The sequence below is a fragment of the Poecile atricapillus genome, chromosome 10 (genome assembly GCF_030490865.1).
Source record: "Poecile atricapillus isolate bPoeAtr1 chromosome 10, bPoeAtr1.hap1, whole genome shotgun sequence".
Classification (NCBI taxonomy): Eukaryota; Metazoa; Chordata; class Aves; order Passeriformes; family Paridae; genus Poecile; species Poecile atricapillus.
Window position 1 is genome coordinate 18,680,636 of NC_081258.1, and position 20,347 is coordinate 18,700,982.

Consider the following 20,347-nt stretch of genomic DNA (forward strand, 5'->3'; position numbering starts at 1 on the left):
TGCAATAGCCCGGGGACGGGGGCGCGGGGCCGCGGGGCTCGGCCCGGCCCGGCTCCGACCCGCCGCGGGGATGCTTCTCCCGGGCGCCGCTGTGCCGGCAGCCCCCCGATGCTGCGGCAGCCGCTGAGGGCCGGGAGGAGGAAGGAGGCAGAGGCGGCGCCCGGGATGGAGCAGGCGGCGGCGCGGCGGGGCCGGGAGCCGGGCCGGGAGCACGGGAGGTAGCGCGGAGCGGAGCAGGTGAGCGGGGGGCGAGGGCCGGGGATGGGGCTCGGGGCTGGGGCTCGGGGCTGTGCCGGGGCCGCGGAGCATCACCCGCATCCCGGCCCCGGCCCGGAGGGCGGCCCCGGCCTCGGGCGGCGGCTCCGGGGTGACTTTGGGTGCTGACAGCCGCTGCGTGCGGGCGGGCTCTGGGGCCCGGCTGTGTGTCTGTCTGTCTGTCTGTCTGTCTGTCTGTCTGTCTGTCTGTCTGTCCGTCTGTCTGTCCGTCTGTCTGTCCGTCTGTCTGTGCGTCTCTCTGTGTGTGAGCGTGGCCGTGCCTGCGTGCGAGCGGCTCGGCCCGTTCCAATGCGGCGATCTCCCCCTGCCGGGCTCCCGGCGCTGCCCGGGAACAATCCCGCACTTCCGCGGGTCCCTGCGCTCCGGGGAGATGCGGGCTGGGAGGCACAGGCTGCCTGGGAGGCTGCGCTTCAGCCCCACACAAACAGACACAGCTCCCTGCTCTGCAGAACCGAGCTGGGAATGAACAGCGCCGGGTGATGTCGTGCCCTAGGACTGGAGTTTTACAAGCCAGTCCTTGCGCATTCTAGTGGGTTTCTACCCAAAAGCCGTGGGGCTGGGTTTGCAGTTTAATAAAAGCTGTTATGATAAAAAAGTATCACATTTTATTTATTTTAAAGTTTGCAGGGGATGATCGGTGCTTGTTTCACATCGGTGCTGTCCGTGTGAAGGCTGAGCAGCAGCATTACAGACAGCTCAAGGAACAAGGCCTCCAGAGCCAGTCCTCACTGCCAGGGACCCTTTAGTGCCACAAAGGCCAGTCCTGCCCGCAGCTCCTTCCCGCTGCCTCCCCGGGCCTGGGTGACGCCAGGCTCCCGGAGTGCCCGACACGGGCATTGCTGCAGTGCATCTCTGATTCGATGAGGTCATAGGGAACAGGGAAATATTTCTGAAGTCGGTACAAGTGTAGGACACTGGGTGAATCACACTCAGTATCTGTAGGCTGCAGGCTGTAGATGATAATATAATTACACATTAATATTTCTGGATTTATATTGATTTTCTTTGCTTTTAGGAAGAGTTTCATTTTTCAAAAGCCTTTATGCTGACCATTATCTGCTCATAAATGTATTTTTTGTAGTCTGCGTTTATCCACTGGCACTTGCTGCAGTTTATACCTGTAACGCTGCTGGTTGTCCTTGTCCTTGTCCCTTCAGTCCCTGATCCTCAGCTCCTGATGTTTCCTAGAGCAGAGCTGGGTGACTCCAAAGTCATCCCCTTAGGAGGAGTGAACCTCATCCTTATGCAGGTCTCTGTGACCCAGTGGCTGGAGAATTAATTCTCTTAATTAGGGACTTCATGCCTCTTTTCAGTGCCAGATCCAAACATCAGAAATGCACATATTCCTTGTGGGACCAAACCTCTTCTCTTTGCTTCTCTTTCTTGTCTTTCTCACTTTTGCATGGATTTTTTTTTTTTTTTTTTTTTTTTTAATGCATGGAGGGATAAGTATTGTGCTCATTTTCACCAGCCTGTAATGACTTAGTGAACTCTGATTTGCTTTTCATATGGCAATTCTGAGACCTCCAGAACATGGGGCTTTTCATCCTGTCAGGAAGATGTCACTGGCCTGGCAGAAATACCTGTCCATGTCACAGGGGAGTCCTTGGAGAGGAAGCACAAGAGGAAGTGAGGACTTATGGACCTCCTCAAAAAACCATCTCCAGCAGGCATGAAGTCCTGGGAGTCTGAGCTGACCTTCAGCTGTCTAGACTGTACCATGATGTTCAGGAAGGGTCTTCAGAGTATTTGGAGGGAGCTGAGCAAACAGGATGGCTCTGCACAGCCATGGGCCCCCAGGAGCATTATCTTTATCTTAAAACACACCCCTGCAAGTCCCTTGTCCCTGTGTCTCTTTGCCATCTTCCCCTCTTTTTGCTTCTTCTCCAATCTTTCTATATGCCCATCCCATTCCTGCTTCTCCATCCCTGTCTTTTCTGTGCAGGAGCAGAGAAAGGAATGGAGAGAACAATGCTGTCCTTCAGGAAGAGGGTGCCCTGAATTTTCAGGTTACAGTTGGCATTGGGGTTGTCAATTTACAGATCAGAGTTAGCATTGGGGTTGTCAATTTTTAAGTCACAGTTGATATTGGGGCTGGCAGCAAAGTGGGATTTCACTCAGACAGTTGAGGGCCTTTACCCAGGTCCTCATGGTTGCAAGGGCTGCAGGAGAGACCTGGCAAAGCCACTTTTCATCTCCAGACTCAATAATCAGTTGAGTGCAGATGAGTACAAGCCCATCATCCCCTGTGGTTTCCTGTCCCTGGAGCTGGCTGGGTGCTGCTGCCCCAGCACTGGAGCCGTGCCTGCAGTGTTGGGTGGCTGGGGCAGGTGGAGGTGCTGGCACCAGGCAGTCGTGGTGTCACACACTGCACATCATCCTCTGCCAGCCACAGCAGCCCTGCCACCACCTGGGACACGTGTCCAAGCTGGGCTGTCCTTGGTGAGAGCAGCTGGAGCCTGGACACACACCCAGCCTCCTGCTGTCCCAGCCAGCACCTGGAGGAGACCCAGGAGTGCTGGGTTAGCAAAGGGCTTTTTCCCTTGGAGTGCTGTGGGATGGGGGCTGTTGCACAGAAACTGGACCCGGTGGGTCTGTGCAGTGCCTTTGCTTCTGATTTTCCCCCTGAAGCAGGGAACCTTCAGCCTGCTGCTCTCCATGGGAGGATTCTTAATTTTAGTTTTCCTGGGCTGTAATGGATGAGGGAAAGTCCCACAGAAGCAGGGAAAGCCCCAGTGGGGAGTTGAACTCCCGAGGTCAGGTAGTGTCATGCCAGGTAAGCAAGAGGAGATGCTGAGGGGGTTTCTGGCTGCACCTCCCGCACCCACTGCGCAGTTCATCACCTCTGTACAAACCAAAAATGCCGTGTGCCCTGCAGCCAATGCCCCTGGCACGGGTGCCCATGTCTGCCTGGCCTCAGGGCCTGCCAGCACCATCCCTGAGCCGGCAGGAACAGCCCCGAGGGGTCTGAGCATCCCGGGGCAAGGAATAGCCCCGAGCTCCCGGGATGTGCTGTCCGAGCATCCCGGGGCAGGGAACAGCCCGGAGCTCCCGGGATGTGCTGTCCGAGCATCCCAGGACAGGGAACAGCCTGGAGCTCCTGGGATGTGCTGTCCGAGCATCCCGGGGCAGGGGACAGCCCCGGGCATCCCGGGATGTGCTGTCCGTGCATCCCGGGACAGGGAACAGCCCGGAGCTCCCGGGATGTGTCCTAGCATCCCGGGACAGGGAACAGCCCGGAGCTCCCGGGATGTGCTGTCCGTGCATCCCGGGACAGGGAACAGCCCCGATCTCCCGGGATGTGCTGTCCGAGCATCCCGGGACAGGGAATAGCCCCGAGGGTCCCGGGACAGGGAACAGCTCCGAGTATCCCGGGATGTGCTCTCCGTGTATCCCAGGGCAGAAAACAGCCCGGAGCTCCCGGGATGTGTCCGAGCATCCCCGCCCCGGCCCGCCCCGGTGCCTCCCCCGCCGCTCCCGGCCCCGCTGCGGTCCCGCCCCGCTCGGGTCCCGCCCCGCCGGCATTTCCTGCCCCGGGCGCGGGGCGAGGGGCGGCTGCAGCCTCCAGGAATTTGTCACCGCTTTGTTTCCCTCGCTGTTTTCCGCCCGGATTTTTTCCCCGCGGTCGATGCAGCCGCCGGAGCGGGGCCGGGGCCGGTCGCTCACCGCGGCCGGGGGGCTCCGGCCGGCCCCGGGCAGCGCTCCACCCGGAGCCAGCGCCGACTCCGGAGCTGCCGCCGCTACCGGGGCTGGGCTGGGCTGTGCCCAACTTGTTGACACCACCGACCTTTGACAACACCGGCACCGAGGAGGGAAAAATAATATTTTTGAACAGGGACATTTGCAAGGTGCGGATCAGCACGTGGCGGGCCGGGAATTGCGCTCCGTGCTCAGCACAAGATGCGTGCGAGCGCTCAGGAGGGGCTGGCGAGCTGCTGAACATCTCCCTGTGCCTTTGTTGCAGAAGTGCTGCGGATCGGGCGGTCATGGAGGGAACCCGGCAGAGCAGGATCTGCCGCCCGCACAAGATTAGTGAATCCTCGAAGGTTCGTACGATTTGTGTCGCCTGCCAAAAAAATCCCGCTACGGAAAGGGTGGTGAGGGGTAGAGGGTGTCCTTTGGGCGGACTGGTTTGGGGGGAGTACTCTGAGCTTTTGAAAAGAGGGATGGAAATGGTGGTTTACCTGCTCAAGTATTTTTGGTAGAAGTTGCTGCCTAGTGATTAAGGGAAAAAAAGGAAAAGCAGCAGCAAATGGGCTTCTTCTCATCATGACTCATAAGTAAGAAACCCACATCATTGCAGCACAGTAGTTTCTCTATACTAAAAATTCAGTTATGAAATGTGATGTGTTTATTTTTTAAACCAACCCGTGTCGTAAAATCCAGCAAAGCTGGGATTACTCTTTAGATTCAGTCTTGGTTTTGTACAAGATGGGAGTCTTGATCCTGCCAATTGTGGTGAGCCCAGTGAACTCACAGAACCTGGGTTGCTTCCTTAGGTTTGTGGGGTTTTATTTTCTTTGAATCAAATCTGTCTGCACAAAGACATTGTTTTTATTTGTGAATTCACGGAAATCCATCTCAGTCAGCTCTTTATGCAGGTCCTCAGGATGATTTATAAGATGTTAAAAGCAGCTGTAATTATTATGCTCACTTTGTTTCATGCCAGTGCAAGCTGCTTTTGTGCTGTAGTTACAGGAGCTGCAGAACAGGTACCTTGTAATACCAGAAAAAAATGCTGGAAAAGGGAAACTTTTCAGTGCTTTCATCTGTTTTACCAAAGCTGAAGAGCCAGATCTCATTTTCTTTTGCACCATTGATGAGCAGCAGGGCTGCATTAACAGTCTGAGAGAAATTAGATCTTTGAATTCAAGAGAAGCTGAAATTCTGCTCTAACACAATTGATGAAAGATAAATAGGACTAATTTTTAAATGCATCCCTACCAATATAATCTTTCCCTCAATGCTGATCCTGTCTGCCACTTAAATGGTTTAGTCTGAATGTAATGATAATTCATCACATTAAAAATTAATTAATTTGACAGCATTGTTTTATTTGCTTGCTTAGACGGCAGCTGTCACTATCTGTTAAACTTAGAATTACTGGATAATGCAAAGGCTGTTCTACAGAATATAAATAGCTTGAGAAAGATGTTCAAGTTCAGTGTGAAATTAGTCCTGCTTTTGAAATGTGCAGCTCTCAGCTCCTGTATCTTGCTCCCTGAATGAATGAACTTGCCAAGTGGCTGAAATAATTTGCTGTGTTCCGAGTGCCTCCGGTGCAGCGTGGAATGGGTTGATTCCTGATTCCTGGAGCAGCAGCAGTTCCACATGGCAACAAGGATTTCAGGAGTGCGAGTTGCCAGGCGTATCTGAGGGCAGGATTACGCTGCTGACTCAACATCCAGCGCAGCAGAGAGGGATCTCTGGCAAATCTTATATTCCGCTGTAATCTTGTTATGCATGATGGTGGTATTAGGGAATATTAGAGAGAAATGATCAGCCAGCTCCCAGGGATGAGAGGGAGGATGGGTTTGCTTCAATCCAAGGATTTGGTTCAATCCTATTCCTCGTGAATCCTGGGGAGAGGGTGCTGTAAGTTGTTATTTCTTGTCATATTCATCTGCCACCTTCAACTACCCCTGAATACAGCTGCCACGAAAGTGTGGTTTATCCTTTGCCATATTTATTCTTCTCCCTCTCTTCCACCCCTTGGTTTCTGCTTAGGCTCCTGTACAATATCAGCTTTTCCCAGTCTCAAGAAAAGGCAGATAAAAAGCTTTCCAGTCCTTAAACACTTTTTTTTTTTTTTTTTTTTTTTTTTTGTTACAGATCTCTGGCAGTTTTATTCCTCAGTGGAAGCCACTTTGTTGTCTATGCCATAGATCCCTTTTTAAGTTCAGAGGTGTGATGAGTATAAGGCAAATTAAAGAGTTTTGATCCAGAAACCTTTTAATTATTGAAGCCTCTTGCCTTAGACTGGTTTAACTCTGCACACTTGAATGTTCAGAGCCATTCCAACAGCAGGATTTTTGGCAGCTTGGCCTCCATTGTTTAGAAAAGAACATAAGGAAATAAAGAGAATCTGCTGGGATGTTACACTAAGAGCAGCACATTTGATAGTTAATTTGGGTCTCAAAAAGCCCTCTTGGCTCTAAGAATCAGACCTTTTCCACCCAGGTGGGTAGAGGGGGTCCCGCTGTGGTTTAACCAGGGCAGTAATGGCTTTTCCAGACTGCTGTGATGATGTGCTCTCTGCTTGGGCAGCCAGGGGAGCCACAGGTAATTAGGATTTCTAGGAGAAGCAACAGTTTGGTGGTGAAGGGAAGGGGGAGTGTCTGGGAGGATTGAGGAGACCTCAGGTCACCTGTGTGACCTTTTCGGGTGTCACCTCTGGGAATGCAGCCTGGGGGTTTAGGAGAGGGCAAGACTCAGACAGGCAGGACTGTTCAGAGCAGGGATGTGCTTCCATTCCACCCCTTCTCACTCCTCTTACAAGTTCTTGCAGGTTCTTTCTGCCTGGTTTGAATTTGGTAATTAAAGTATTTGGTATTTGCATTTACCTTAACCTGGCTTTTATTAAGAGACATCACAAGGTACCTGAGTGTGCCATCACACATTAAATTCCTCCAGAAGATGGTCCTAAAACTTCACTTGACATCCTGGACTGAGCAGCAGTGTTCAGTTCATGTTCTGCAGGACATTTGAGGGGTAACAAAACGTTTCCATCTTGGTTCATCCTAAGGCTGGTGACATGAGTCTGTGAGAAAAGAGGCACAAGCTGGTCACCTCAAAAGCTCAGCTACACGTCCAAAGGCGGTGCTTAGAATGTGAGGACCAGAGAGATCCCAGAAGGGCACTTAATGGATGTGTCCTGAGGGCATTTTCCCTTTTCTTTAAAAGAAAAATATCTGCTCCTATTCATTTAAACAAAACCTACCTCAGCTTCTGGAAGCGAGGAGAAGCCTTGTGGGAATCAGTTCTCCACATGTGTGGCTTTGCACATAAATAAACAGCTATTACTTCTGAGTGCAGTGTGTGTGCCTGGAATAATGTGGGAAGAAAGAGAGGGATTTTACCCTAACAAGCTTAGAAATGCAGAGTTCTGGAAAGATTTAAGAGGGGGTAGCTGTCAAGCAAGCAGTAACCCAAACAATACATGAGCTGAATGAAAATTCAGAGTACTGCTGCGTGTGTGTCTCCCACTCCAAATGCTCTGTGAGTAGTTTAGCTGGGAGAGCTCTGTAAGGAGTCATTTGGGGGACAAGGAAGAAAGGAAATGTCAGCAAGATGTCTCTGAGACAATGAGTGGAAGAGTTTCAGAAAATTGTGCCTGTATAACTCATCAGGGAGGAGGTTTCAATGCAGCATTGTGGGGGAAGGAAGAGTAAATTATAAAAGAAGGGGAATAGGAAGCAGTAAAAGTTTCCATAGGCCTTTCAAAGTGAAGGTGAGGAGCTCAGGCTTGTACTGTGTCACTTGCCAACAATTCCATGTCAGAATTTATTATAAATGCGAACGAGAAACGCAAAAAAAAGCTGTCTCTGACTTATGTATGACTGCACCTAGTGGGAAAACACATTCCACTGTGAACTGATCTCGGTGGAGGTGCCACCTGCCTGAAGCTGTTTGTGTTTTCCAGGTGTACAGGTGGGATGACCACTCCAGTCTGGTTCTGCAGAGCCTGAACGAGCAGAGGCACCGAGGCCTGTTCTGCGACATCGTGCTGGTGGTGGATGAGCAGAGAGTCCCGGCCCACCGGAACCTCCTGGCCGTGTGCAGTGACTACTTCAACTCCATGTTCACCATCGGCATGAGGGAGGCCCACCAGAAGGAGGTGGAGCTTTTCGGAGCCTCCTACATTGGCCTCAAGGCCGTGGTGGATTTCCTGTATGGCAGTGAGCTGTCTCTGGATGGAGGGAACATCGACTACGTGCTCGAGACAGCTCACCTGCTGCAGATCTGGAAGGTGGTCGACTTCTGCTGCGAGTACCTGGAGAACGAAGTCAGCGAGGAGAATTACCTGTACCTGCAGGAGCTGGCCTCCATCTACAACCTGAAGCGCCTTGACTCCTACATCGACTCCTTCATCCTGCAGAACTTTGGCACGCTGTCCTTCACCCCGGACTTCCTGCAGAATATTTCCTTGCAGAAGCTGTGCCAGTACCTGGACAGCAGCGACGTGCAGCAGGAGTGCGAGCACGACCTGCTGCAGGCCGCCCTGCAGTGGCTCACGCAGTACCCGGAGCGGGAGAACGAGGCTTACCAGGTGCTGGACAACATCCACTTCCCCTTGATCCCCAAGAGCGACCTCCTGCACCGAGTGAAGCCTGCCGTGTGCTCGCTGCTGCCCAAGGAAGCCAACTGCGAGGGCTTCATCGAGGAGGCGGTGAACTACCACAACAACGTGACGGCGCAGCCGGTGCTGCAGACCAAGCGCACGGCCCTGCGCACCTGCGAGGAGCGGCTGCTCTTCGTGGGCGGGGAGGTGTCGGAGCGCTGCCTGGAGCTCTGTGATGACACCTGCTTCCTGGACACCAGGAAGGGACAGTGGGTGGCAGAAACCCCTCTGCCAGCCCGGCGGAGTCACCACTGTGTCGCGGTCTTGGGAGGTTTCATCTTCATAGCCGGGGGCAGCTTTTCCCGGGACAATGGAGGGGATGCGGCGTCAAATCTCCTATATAGGTATGATCCCCGCTGTAACCAGTGGATAAAGGTGAGACTTGAGCTGTATTATTTCTCTGTTCAAAGTCCTTAATGTTTAGAGTGTTTTCTCCTTTTCTGGTGGAAGGATGGGGCTTGTTAGAATAGTCAACATGGCAGCACTTCCAAATGAAAAGTCAAGTTGGTTAAGTTGAAGCAGCTACTTGAGTCCTTTGTGGGAATGCTTAAATTGCACAAAGAGCCAAAAGAGTTTGGGGCAGATATTCAGCTTCATTTGGGATTTGGGCATCTCACCTGAGAAATTCCTGATCAGCATCCGCCCTCAATTCTTTAGATTACTTCTGGGAATAATTCTGGAATGGACTCAGATGTGATTGCTTGGTTCATTTTCCTCAAGCAGTACTACATATAAACCAAAAATGGGTGTGATGTAAAAAGGAAATGTCTCTGAGCTAAGTGTCCCTTAGAACAAGCTCTTTGCTCCCAGTCCTGCCACAAATCCCTTCATCTGTGTGGGTTGCTGTATCAGCCACTCCTTGTTCCTTTATGGACCAGTCATGGTCCCTGTATGGACCAGTTATGGTTTCCATATGAGCCAGCCATGATTCCTCCATGAATCAGTCATCCTGGATGGTTTACTTGTGGTTTTCAATACCTGTTCTTGCAGACTTTGGGAAGAAGTTCCTATAAACACAAACGTTTATAGAGTAACCTGTCTCTTAGGTGTTTCCTGTTTTCCCCCGCTTTGAAAATGGATGCTACTGCAGAAAACCAGAAATGTTTTATGAATGTAATGGTCAAAACCAGAATCTCTCCTTATCAAATCAAAGGGGAAGGAGCAACTGCCCCATTGTCCCTCAAGTCCTTTGCTTACCAGACACTGGAAGATGCCAGCAGGTTATTTTCTTTGCCAGGTTGCCTCCATGAGACAGCGACGAGTAGATTTCTACCTGGGAGCGATCACTGACATGCTGGTGGCTGTTGGTGGCAGGAATGAGAATGGGGCCCTGTCTTCAGTTGAGACCTACAGCCCTCAGAAGGACTCCTGGACCTACATAGCAGGACTGCCCAGGTAACTGAGCTGTTTGGAAGCTCCCCTGTGTTTGAAGAGGGGTAACAGAGGGAGCTTGTGTGACTTTAGCTGATGAATGGGAGCCCTGGAAGGGAGGGAAGGGGATGTAAAACCAATGTGGCATCAGCCATCTCAAACCACAGCAGCAGCTGGGATTTGAGCAGACAGCGTGTGCCTCCTGTCAGTGAGGTTTTCATTTTCATCCCAAGGTGCATCTGGAGGATAGGAGGGAGAGCTCTGATCATTTCATTCTACAATTCTTAAAAAGCTTTTCCTGAGGCCATTTGGAGTTGAATATTTTCAAAAGCACTTTTCACATCTTGGCCAAAGGGGTTTGTCATTTCTTTGGCCTTACTTTGCCACCTTGATGTGATGGTTTTCCTCGCAGGGTGTTTTTCTATGTTGGGCTGTTTGGGTTGGCTGTCACAGCTAAACATAATTACCTGTATTGCAAATACAGAACCCTGGCAAATGTGAGCTCTCTCTCCCTCTGTCTGAGTTAAAACTTGGCTCTTCTGTTTTTGAGAGATTTAATCCCTGCAGCTCTTGTGGTAACAGACAGGGCATTGCTGTGTCTTGAGTCGATGTCAGAACAGTGACTTTGTAAGGACAGCTCTTCTTTGCTAGCAGTGACTCCGATTCGATGTTTCACATTTGTGGGAATCACAGGGACTCTGGCTGTGGGGATGGTGTTTCTGTGATGTCTGAAACCTCAGCAGCAGTGCTGGCTTTCCTGGTGCCATCACAGAGCAGGTTCCTGCAGTTTGGTTTGAGAGTTCAGGGTTTTTCCCTGGTCCCTGAGCTGCAGAGCTGCAGAGCCAGAGGCAGCCACTGAAGGCACAGGAGCCTGTTGCCCAATTCTATTTTGGGCAGGTGCTGCAATGCAAGGCTGATCCAGGCCAACAGCTGGGCTCGAGTGCTCTTCACAAGCAGGATGCTTTTTTATTTCTGCTCACACAGGCAGATCCAGCCTATGATCCAGGGGCTAAACACCACAGCCCTTCCTGGGAAGCTGTGTAGGAGAGTATCTTCAGGTCCTAAATCCTTCTGTTAACTGGGGACACCTGTGAGGTGAATCCTCTATGGATATTTTTGCTCATAAATGATCCTGGGGAAGTTCACATGGATGAACTTAATCCCCCCAGACTCTCTAAGAAGGGGCAGTTTGTCTGCATATTTCAACTGCTACCTGTGTGCTGGCTTTGGGAATTCTGCAGCTGCAGTATTTAAAGTGAACTTTAACTTGTGGGTGTTAATTTTTTATTAGATTGCCTGGCATGTCTGTTTGGACAAGGCAAAAGTCGCCCGTCAGGGGACAGACCCCTCTTACACTGTAGGGAGTGGGATGAATTATTCCTGCACCCAAAGAAATGATTCTGCATCCTCTCTTCCTGTGGCTCTGTCCTTGTGTCAGCTCACCCTGTGTGGTGAACTAGACAGCCTCCCACTTTTCCATGCAGCTGCTGTTTTGCACATTTAAGTGTCTGGAGTTACATCTTAGTGGACTCTCGGCACCTTTGGATTTTTTGTCTTTTCAGCTCTTTTTTTTCCATTTAGTGCTGGGCAGTGATTTATTTGTGTGTTTCTGCACAGAAGGAATAAGGCAAAAAGAACTTCTTGCAGGTTGCAAAAGGAGGTGAGCAACCTTCCCGACACACATCCACTGCTTGAGCTGGGTGAGCAGTGGCTCTGGCAGATTTGGGGCTGCTGAAGCCCTTCCTTAAGGTACTTCAGGTTGGAGCAAATCCAGAGGAGGCACCAGGATGATCAGAGAGATGGAACACCTCTCCTAAGAGGAAAGGCTGGGAGAATTGGGATTGTTCAATCTGGAAAAGGAAAGCTTCACTGTGACCTAAGTGTGGCACTCCAGTGCCTGAAGAGAGCGCACAGGAAAAGTGGAGAGAGACTCTACAAGAGCCTGGAGTGCCAGGATGAGGAGGAATGGTTTCCCACGGGCAGAGGGCAGGGTTAGATCAGATATTAGGAAAACATTCTTTGCTCTGAGATGGTGAAGCCCTGGTAGAGGTTGCCCAGAGAAGCTGTGGCTGCCCCATCCCTGTGAGTCTGTGATTTACTGGCAGAGGAGGAAGGATGAGAGAGGATTCTGTGATCCATTTAAGACTAAAAACATTTTACCTACAGTTCCTGCTGCCTGCTCCAGTCTTCCCTTCAACATACTCCTCATCTGATCTCTGTTTTCCTCCTGACCACATGGTTTTGTTCCTCAAACAGATTTAAGTTCCTGTTTCCCTCAAATAACATCTCCCCCAGCCCTATTCTAGCAGCAAGACTTTCTGTAGAGGAAACCAGAAGCTCCAGTCCTCTGCTTCCTGAGTGCCTGATCAGACAATGAATCCCAACAAAACCACCTATTTTCCTGAGCTTTTCTGTCTTCTTCCCTCTGAAGAGAACACATGCAGGTGTTTTGGTCCTCTTGGGAGCATGACCACCAGAAGCAGGCTTTTTGGTGCCATTCCTGACTGCCCCAAGCCAGCAACTGCCTGGAATCCTGTTCCCTGGAGTGACAGCCTCATGTTGAGGTCATTCGGGGGTGTGGGCTTGTGTTGTTCAACTGGAGCTGTGTGGGGTGGGACTCTCAGAGGTTGTTTGTTAAAGCTTCGATGCTGAACATGCAGAAAATGGGTTGGTTTTGGTGCTTCCCAAGGGTTACAGCTTGGCACACGTGTGGAGATTTGCAGGGAGAAGGCAGTGGCTGTGTCCTTGAGCACACATGCCAGCACCAAATCCCGTGTCCATGCTGCTGTTCACAGTCTTGCTCCTCTAAGGAGGAGCTTTACAGGCTCTTCTTTATCTCCTCTTACCCTGTCCCATTCCCACCCTATATGGTCAAAACAACAAGTTGTTTTCCCTAAGCACTCACTTGGAAGGAGCTGAGCTGTTTTGACGGAGCTAAGGCTGTCTTGCTGGAGAAGCAAACAGCGTCTCAGGGCAGAGGCTTTGTGGGAAAACTTCAGCCAAGTTGTCTAAAGGGTGGACCTGGTCCAAGCCTTCTAGAAGGGAATTCATTTTGCCTGACGCTCATTAGGGTCCTTGGTTGTGGGATACCTTTCCCTTTCTTCAGAGAGGTCCTATATTTTTGGCCCCATTTCCCAGAAACTGGGAGCAGTTTCTGTCATAGTTTCTAGCCCGGCAGGGAGCAGCGGTGGCTGACGAGCCTGGCAGAGCAGGAGGAGGGGCAGTGTGTTCTCATCCTGAACAGACCATGAAAAGGTCTGCTGCAGACAGCAGTGAAATTAATTGAGTGGCCCTAGGTAAAAGTTTGGCAGAACAACTGAGAGCTGTTGTGTGAGGAGCTGTTGGAACAGGTTGGGGAGTGATGGTATCTGCTCTGCCGGTTGGGTCATGAATGATCTCGCAGGGCTACAACAGGTGGACATCGAGATTCAGAGCAACCACAGCTCACCTGGACTTTGGTTGGAGTAGGGGATTCCCAAAGCTTTATTGAATTCTGTGGTCTTCTGTCTCGGACAGTAAATGGTAGGTTTTCTAGCTTCTGAATGGTGTTACTGGGTCAGGAACTAATTTTTCAGCACTGTATCTGGGTTAAGGCATTCAAAATCAGCACCAGGCTCCAGTAGATGTTAAAATCAAATCTCCTTTCTCTTAATGCCTCAGCTTTTTTCTGGCCACTCCTGCAGATAACACTGCCAAAATGCCCAATGCTCTCTGTTGGAGGATGTCTGAACCCACTTTATTGATGTGCCTATTCTTTTGTCCATTTAGAAATGCCCCTCTCTCAATCACAGGGCTTGTAGAAAGGATTTGTGTTGATTGGTTTCAATTTATGCATCTATTTCATGCAGTTCCTATGAAAGTGATGCTATTTTGGATGAGCTTTCAGAAGTGAGGCAAAGTGACACACCTCTGGTGTATTTCAGTGAGTAATTGTCCTATACTGGACAATAACAAATCAATGGTCGATCTGGTGCTTCAGATCTGATTGTTTCTGTCAAACCATTCTCTCTCTCAGCTGTTGCTGTTCCCTGGACACAGACACTGACTGAGGCAAAAGAACCAGATCAGTGCTTTTTCTGCAGCTGCCTGTGCTGGGCTGCATGCCTGTGCTTGAGAGACAATGGCTATTGCTTGCTTACCTGTACAGAACGCCAGAGTAGGAGAATATTTAACCTACTTCTCCAAGAGCCAGGCAAGTTTTTATTAACTTAGGGTCATTTTTTCTCTGGATGGTGAATGCAGTGTGGTTGCCAACAGCAGTGCAGTAACGCTGGGCTCTGGGGTGGATTCGATGTCCTCGTGTTGTCCTCTTCCTGACTCCTCCAAACTCCCTGGTACAGCACAGCCTCCAGGCAGCTTGGTTTCATGTGGGTTTAAAGTCTGCTGCAGCTTGAAATGAACTGAACTCAAGCTGTCCATCCCATCCCCAGACTGAGCATTTTTAAACCCATTCCTGTGTATGCAGGGAAACACAGGCTCTGACAAGCAGCCCAGGAGCCACTGGAGATGGACAGTCCTGGTTGCTGTGAGGAAGAGACCTCGAACAAGGATCAGCATCTCTGGCTGCTTCATCTGCCGTGGTATTTCTGTCAGGGGTGAAAGCCAGGGTTCATGTGCTCAAGGTACATCGTGTCCGCCAGAAGCACTGAGCGTGAATTAACTGCTTCTATCATGAGGCACACTGAGAGCTGTGGAAATTTTGAGTTGCCTTTCTGGATAAAGTCCATAACCGTACCAAAGTTCTCTCCTTTTTAATTCCTGTCTTTTCCCTGAGAGGCCAAGAAGCAGAACAGCTGTGAAGTCACCTCTGTAAGATCTCTGTAAGATCTCCAGGCCTGACGCTCCAGCCCCCGTTGTTGAAGAGACTGTCCTGGTCACTCAGCACTGTCAGCCCAAGCATGCCAGGGATTTTTCTGTTTCTTGTAGCAGGAACTTATTAAAATATCTGATTCAGACAGGGATCAGAGGTTTCGGTAGGCATCTAGAATAATAACCACCGTTTAGCTCGTCTCAGAAGCGTTGTGCTTTCAGGGTAAATGTGGGGTTTCTTTTCTAGTCCATCTTTTCCCTTGGCACAGAAGTGCTGGCACTCAGGTGTGTGGAAGATGTTCCGATAGCATTTGTGTGGCTCAGAGAAACCATTAGCCGGCAAAATAAAAACAGCTCAAGGTTCTCTCCATAGAGAGCTCCAGCGTGTTCAGGCACAGTTCAAAGGCTAAAGCAATGCTAACAGAGTTTTGTCTGCCGTGGAGGTTGCGTTGTCTCGAGTGGCTGACTACAAAGGATGGTGGTAGAGGCTCGTGAGTGCAGTGTGATGAGTACACTGCTCTGTGCCCTGTGGGTATTGAATCGTTTGGGCTCCTTGTGAGAACCAATTTGCTGTGCTGGTGCTGCATCTTTTGACAAGCCAATTCCCCCAGAAGAGGAAAAAAAGACGTGTAGGAACGACATGTTCAAAGCAGCTGATGCTGTTCATCACCTTGGCTGCCCGCTTCTGAGAGCTCAGAGGGGTTTGGTCAGGAACAGCCTAGTGTGAAGTTAAGAACAGCCTGGAGATTTAGGTTTGTAGTGGCTTTATTATAGATGATCAAAGGGGTTTTCTCTCTGCCCTGTGGATGCAGCATGCATGGTGTTGCTTCTACCATCTCATTTTCTCTTACTTCGTCATGATCTGTGATGGACTGGGGTTTGCTGCCTTGTCCTGGGGTGACCAGAGAAGTTCCCACCTGTAGGGCAGCGGTGGTAGAGCAGACAGGTGGTTCATGTAAAGGACACTGCCTGTGTTGGGACTGCAGGTGAACTGGACAGAGAGTGCCCGTGGGCAAGAGATGTGACCAGTGATCCTGAAGCTGTGCAAGGGCAAGGCAGCAGCAGTTTTCTTGTTGGTTTCTCTTGGTTTCTCCCTACTGGTAAGTCTGAGAGGTGTTATGATTATTTCACCTTTCTGTCACAGAAACCCTTACTGAGATGTGGATTGTTTCCTTCTCTGGCCCTCTCAGACTGATGCAAGCCAATGGAGCAGGAAAATGGGAGTGAAGGTCATGCCAGTAGAGCTGGATGGGCTATTTCTGTTGTGTGACACACTCTAGAGGATGCATTAAAAAGTGATTGTCATACCTTAGCGCTCTGTAGCGACCAGCTATGGAAAGAATGATTTAAAAGTGGTTGTCAGGCTGTGCACTCTGCAGTGCAGGCTCTGGGAAAGAGAGGAGTTACTGGGTAACTGCCAGATCAGGGATTCTTCTGCCTTTAGTTACTGTTTATTTGCTCCTTTAGCACAGTCCCTGCTGCATGCTCGTGTGTCTTGACAAAATCCATAAGGACTGTTCCTGTTTGCCTGCCCCAGGTTTACCTACGGCCACGCTGGCACAGTCTACAAGGAATTCGTGTACATTTCGGGAGGCCACGATTACCAGATCGGCCCCTACAGAAAGAACCTGCTGTGCTACGATTACCGCACGGACGTGTGGGAGGAGAAGAGGCCCATGATCACTGCCAGGGGCTGGCACAGCATGTGCACCTTGCAGGACAACATCTACTCCATCGGCGGCAGCGACGACAACATCGAGACCATGGCTCGGTTTGACATCCTCAGCGTGGAGTCCTACAGCCCCCAGTGCAACCAGTGGACCAGAGTGGCCCCTCTGCTGCAAGCCAACAGCGAGTCAGGGGTGGCAGTTTGGGAAGGCAAGATTTACATCCTGGGAGGCTACAGCTGGGAGGAAGCTGTCTTCTCCAAAACAGTCCAGGTCTACGATAAGGAGAAAAATAAGTGGTGCAAAGGAACGGACTTGCCCAAAGCTATTGCTGGAGTGTCCGCGTGCGTCTGCGCCCTGAAACCCAAAACAGAGGACAAAAAGAAAAAGATAAAAACAAAAAAACATCAAGATCGAGGAAGATGACCACTCCTGGATAGCCACCATTGGATGGTGGACTCCGAAGGGACCTTGTATTTAGACATTTCTATCTAACCTTTATTCTTTTTGTTTTTAAACAGGGTGGGGAGGGCATCTTCTGAAGCCTCAGAAAATGTACACTTGAATGTGGTTTTTGGATTAAACTCATGTTTAAGGTAAAAACAACAAAAGAAACCAAAAACTCCCCCTCTTGCTGTACAAAGGGTGATGTGGTCAGAGAGGTTCCGCTGCTCTCCTGAATGTTAAGGCTTAGGTTTTTCCTTCTGTGGTTCATGGCATTTCCACATACATCGTATTATATCGACGTTTTAAGGAAGTTTTTAAAAACAACTTTTATACTTTTTTATACCACATTTTGCTAACTCAGTCTCTCGTTTGCCATATATTACGTTGTTGACTATAGAAGCTGCTGCTCTGTGCTTGTGACCCCGTTGTTGGCGTCAGGAACTCCTCGTTTGATGATCTTTGTGTGGCTTGGCCAGGACGTGGTGCAGCTGTTGGAGCAGCACTGGCATTCCCAGCATTGTCAGGCAGTCAGCTGGAATTGGGACTATTGTCACAATTCCAGCTTCCCCAGAGCCCAGCTCGCCAGCCATGCTCATAAACACGCTTTATTTCAGTGACTGCTGATCTGCTGAGTGGATTTCAAGGGCTTTGGTTTAAAGTTCAGCTGTTGATCATTGCTGTTATTTTTTCCTCAGTCCTCCTCTCCCATCTCCCTTTCTGTGTATTTCAGATTTGCCTTTTCTTCCATCTGGTGTATGTGCAGGTGATATCCTGCTACCCTCATTCTTTTGTCTTTTTTATTTTTTTTTTTTCCCCCAACAACTTACCTCAACAATTGGAAGAACACTAAGAAAACATTTTTGCACTTAATTTCATTTGAAACTCTGGTAAATCTAAGACCTACTACAAGCACACGCGTATTGAAAGAGGTAACAATAAATTTCTGGAGTACAAGGAGGTTGTAGGTTGTTTCTTCAATGCTAAGAAAACTAGTTAGAATTAATTTTCTAAAACTCTTTGAGGTTTTTTTGGTGTTTTTTTTAATTTAAAAAAAAAGCCTCAGGAGTCAGTCTTTCATTTGCATTAATGGATTTATTTTAAAGCCTTTGTATACTGCATGAGGTAATGCTTATTCTTTTTTAGCCTAAAAATAAATTTAAAACAAAACCAAAAAAACCAAAATGAAACATTTTGGTTATGACAAACTCATTGACAAGTTTTTGGGGTTATTTTTTTTTAATATCTGAAATCCTTGCTATGTCGACTGACAGCTACTTAACTTTTTGGGGACATTTTCATGTGTAAGTATAGAACAAAAATCTCAAAGGCTTGCTTTTTTTCTGTTACTGGGTTGCTTGTTACTATATCCCCTCTTTAATGTGTTTATGTATTACATAAATGTCTGAGAACAATAAATCCAGTTTAGAATATTCTATTCATCACAGTCTGATGTCTTGTGTATTGATTTCACTGAGGTTTTCCTTTTTGATAAATTGGAAAAAAATAATCCTGTAATCATTTTTCAGTGAAATTCATAATGGTGGAAGCACTTTAGTAGGAAGGTAAATTTAACAGTATGAAGTAAGAATAGAACTTATTTAGATAATTCATCTTTTCTGCATTTTTCTGCTCCAGACAGTTGGAAGAGAGAAGGGGGAATGGCTCCCCACTGCCAAAGGGCAGGGTTAGATGGGATTAGATCTAATCTAATTTCTTAGAAGAAATTCTCCCCTGTGAGGGTGCTGAGGCCTTGGCACAGGTGCCCAGAGCAGCTGTGGTTGCCCCTGGATCCCTGGAAGAGCCCAAGGCCAGGCTGGACCAGGTTTGGAGCAACCTGGGAGAGTGGAAGGTGGCCCTGCCATGGCAGAGAGGGAGAAACAAGATGAGTTTTAAGGTCCCTTCAAGCCAAATCATTCTGTGATTCTATGACATTCCTTTCCATTTTTTTGCAGACAAAAGATCCAATCCAGTTTGTAGAATGGTTTCAAAGACAGTATTTAATGGAGTGTAGATAAACAATTTACAATTTCTTCACGTTAAACTTCATTGTATGAACAAAAGACAGCTTCAGTGCTTATGAAAGCCAGCCTTGTGGCTGATCACCCCTAGATTTGGGATGTTGTGGATCCAGATGTGGCTGATCACCCCTGGATTTGGGATGTTGTGGATCCAGATGTGGCTGATCACCCCTCAGGAAGTGGCAGCAGGTAGCACAGGGAGATTGGAGATCACCCACCCACACTCCCCCAGTGCTGCGTGGCTTTGGGGAATTGGTGTGCTGGACTTTCTGAAAAATGAAAGGGAGAATCTGTGTGACACAAGTGGATTTCTGCTCTGGTTTTTGAGGTCTGAACAGTCCTCTTGGTGAGGAATTAGGGTTGGTAGAGGACAGGTGTATTCTCTGGCTTTGGCCTGGCTCTTGAACCTGCACATCCCACTTTCATCCCTGAGCTCTGCGAAGCGTTTTACTCTTGCCAGGAAGCACAGCTCTTTCTTCCTGCCCCAGGGAAAAATAACTACTGCTCTACCTCATTTTTAAAAAGGCTTCCATTGCCAAGTTCTGAGGAAAGCTCGTTTTACCTGAAACAAAGCAGCTACCAAAACCCTCAGGTTTACTCTTCCCACACTTCCATGCCTGTATCGTGGCATTGCCATGACAAGGAGCTGCTGCCTGTAACCCCGATGTTAGATAACCCTGAGGAAAAATTACAGCCTGCTGTGAGATGCAATTGTTTTGAAATCTTGAGAAAGAGGATGGAAATATTTTTGTTCTCAACTCAAAATTTTAAACTGAGAAAAATGTGCTGCTGTTTTTCTATGTAACAGATCAGACTACTTTCAGTGGTTTCTTCCAAATTCTGCTGATTTTCTGGGCGCTGTTTAGGATTCCGGATTCTTGCGTGACAGCAAAAAAAGGGGCTGTGTGTCTAGGGAATGTAAAGAAATAATTTAACATTCAGTACTCTTTCTGAAAGCAATTTAACTTGCAGAAAACAAGTCCAGATTTGAATTGTGATTCTTCCCTTGCTGGTATGTCTTAGCAAAGCTCTGACCAGTGAGACCAAAAAAAAAAAAAAAAGCTGGCATGACAGGTTTTAAATATTATTTTATTTCAGCTTCTTGAGCTATTTCAGTTCTCATGAATGTAATAATGAATGTGATGCTAATTACTCCTTCATGAACTTATGGCTTTGGGGTGTCTCGGGGATCAGGTCAGGGCAGATGGAGAGGTTCTGTCACTGCGCTGTGAGAGTCAGAGCACAGCTCAGCTCCCCACAGCTTCCTCCTCCCTCCTGGTAACTCCATGCAGGGAGGACACAACCCAGTCATGGTGCTGCTGGTGCTACACACATTTTTTGTTCCCCCTGGAACTCAGATTAGCTTTGGGAAAAATATTTACCTTTGTTTTTCTGATGATGGATTTGGTGATAGAACA

General features: G+C 49.0%; 1 protein-coding gene across 3 annotated transcripts; it reads left to right on the forward strand.

The window, feature by feature from the left end:
- Positions 1–104: 104 nt before the first annotated feature.
- KLHL36 (kelch like family member 36) lies at positions 105–18,355 on the forward strand. 3 transcript variants are annotated; one of them, XM_058845969.1, is made up of 5 exons: positions 105–237; positions 4,241–4,322; positions 7,919–8,992; positions 9,855–10,012; positions 16,335–18,355. In XM_058845969.1, the coding sequence occupies exons 2-5, from the start codon at positions 4,263–4,265 to the stop codon at positions 16,888–16,890; spliced, it is 1,848 nt and encodes a 615-aa protein (XP_058701952.1). In that variant the 5' UTR covers positions 105–237; positions 4,241–4,262; the 3' UTR covers positions 16,891–18,355. The 3 variants fall into 3 exon arrangements, with proteins under 3 accessions (XP_058701952.1, XP_058701953.1, XP_058701951.1); XM_058845968.1 differs by lacking the exon at positions 105–237 and adding an exon at positions 3,991–4,124; XM_058845970.1 differs by lacking the exon at positions 105–237 and having other exon boundaries at positions 3,807–4,322.
- Positions 18,356–20,347: the final 1,992 nt, after the last annotated feature.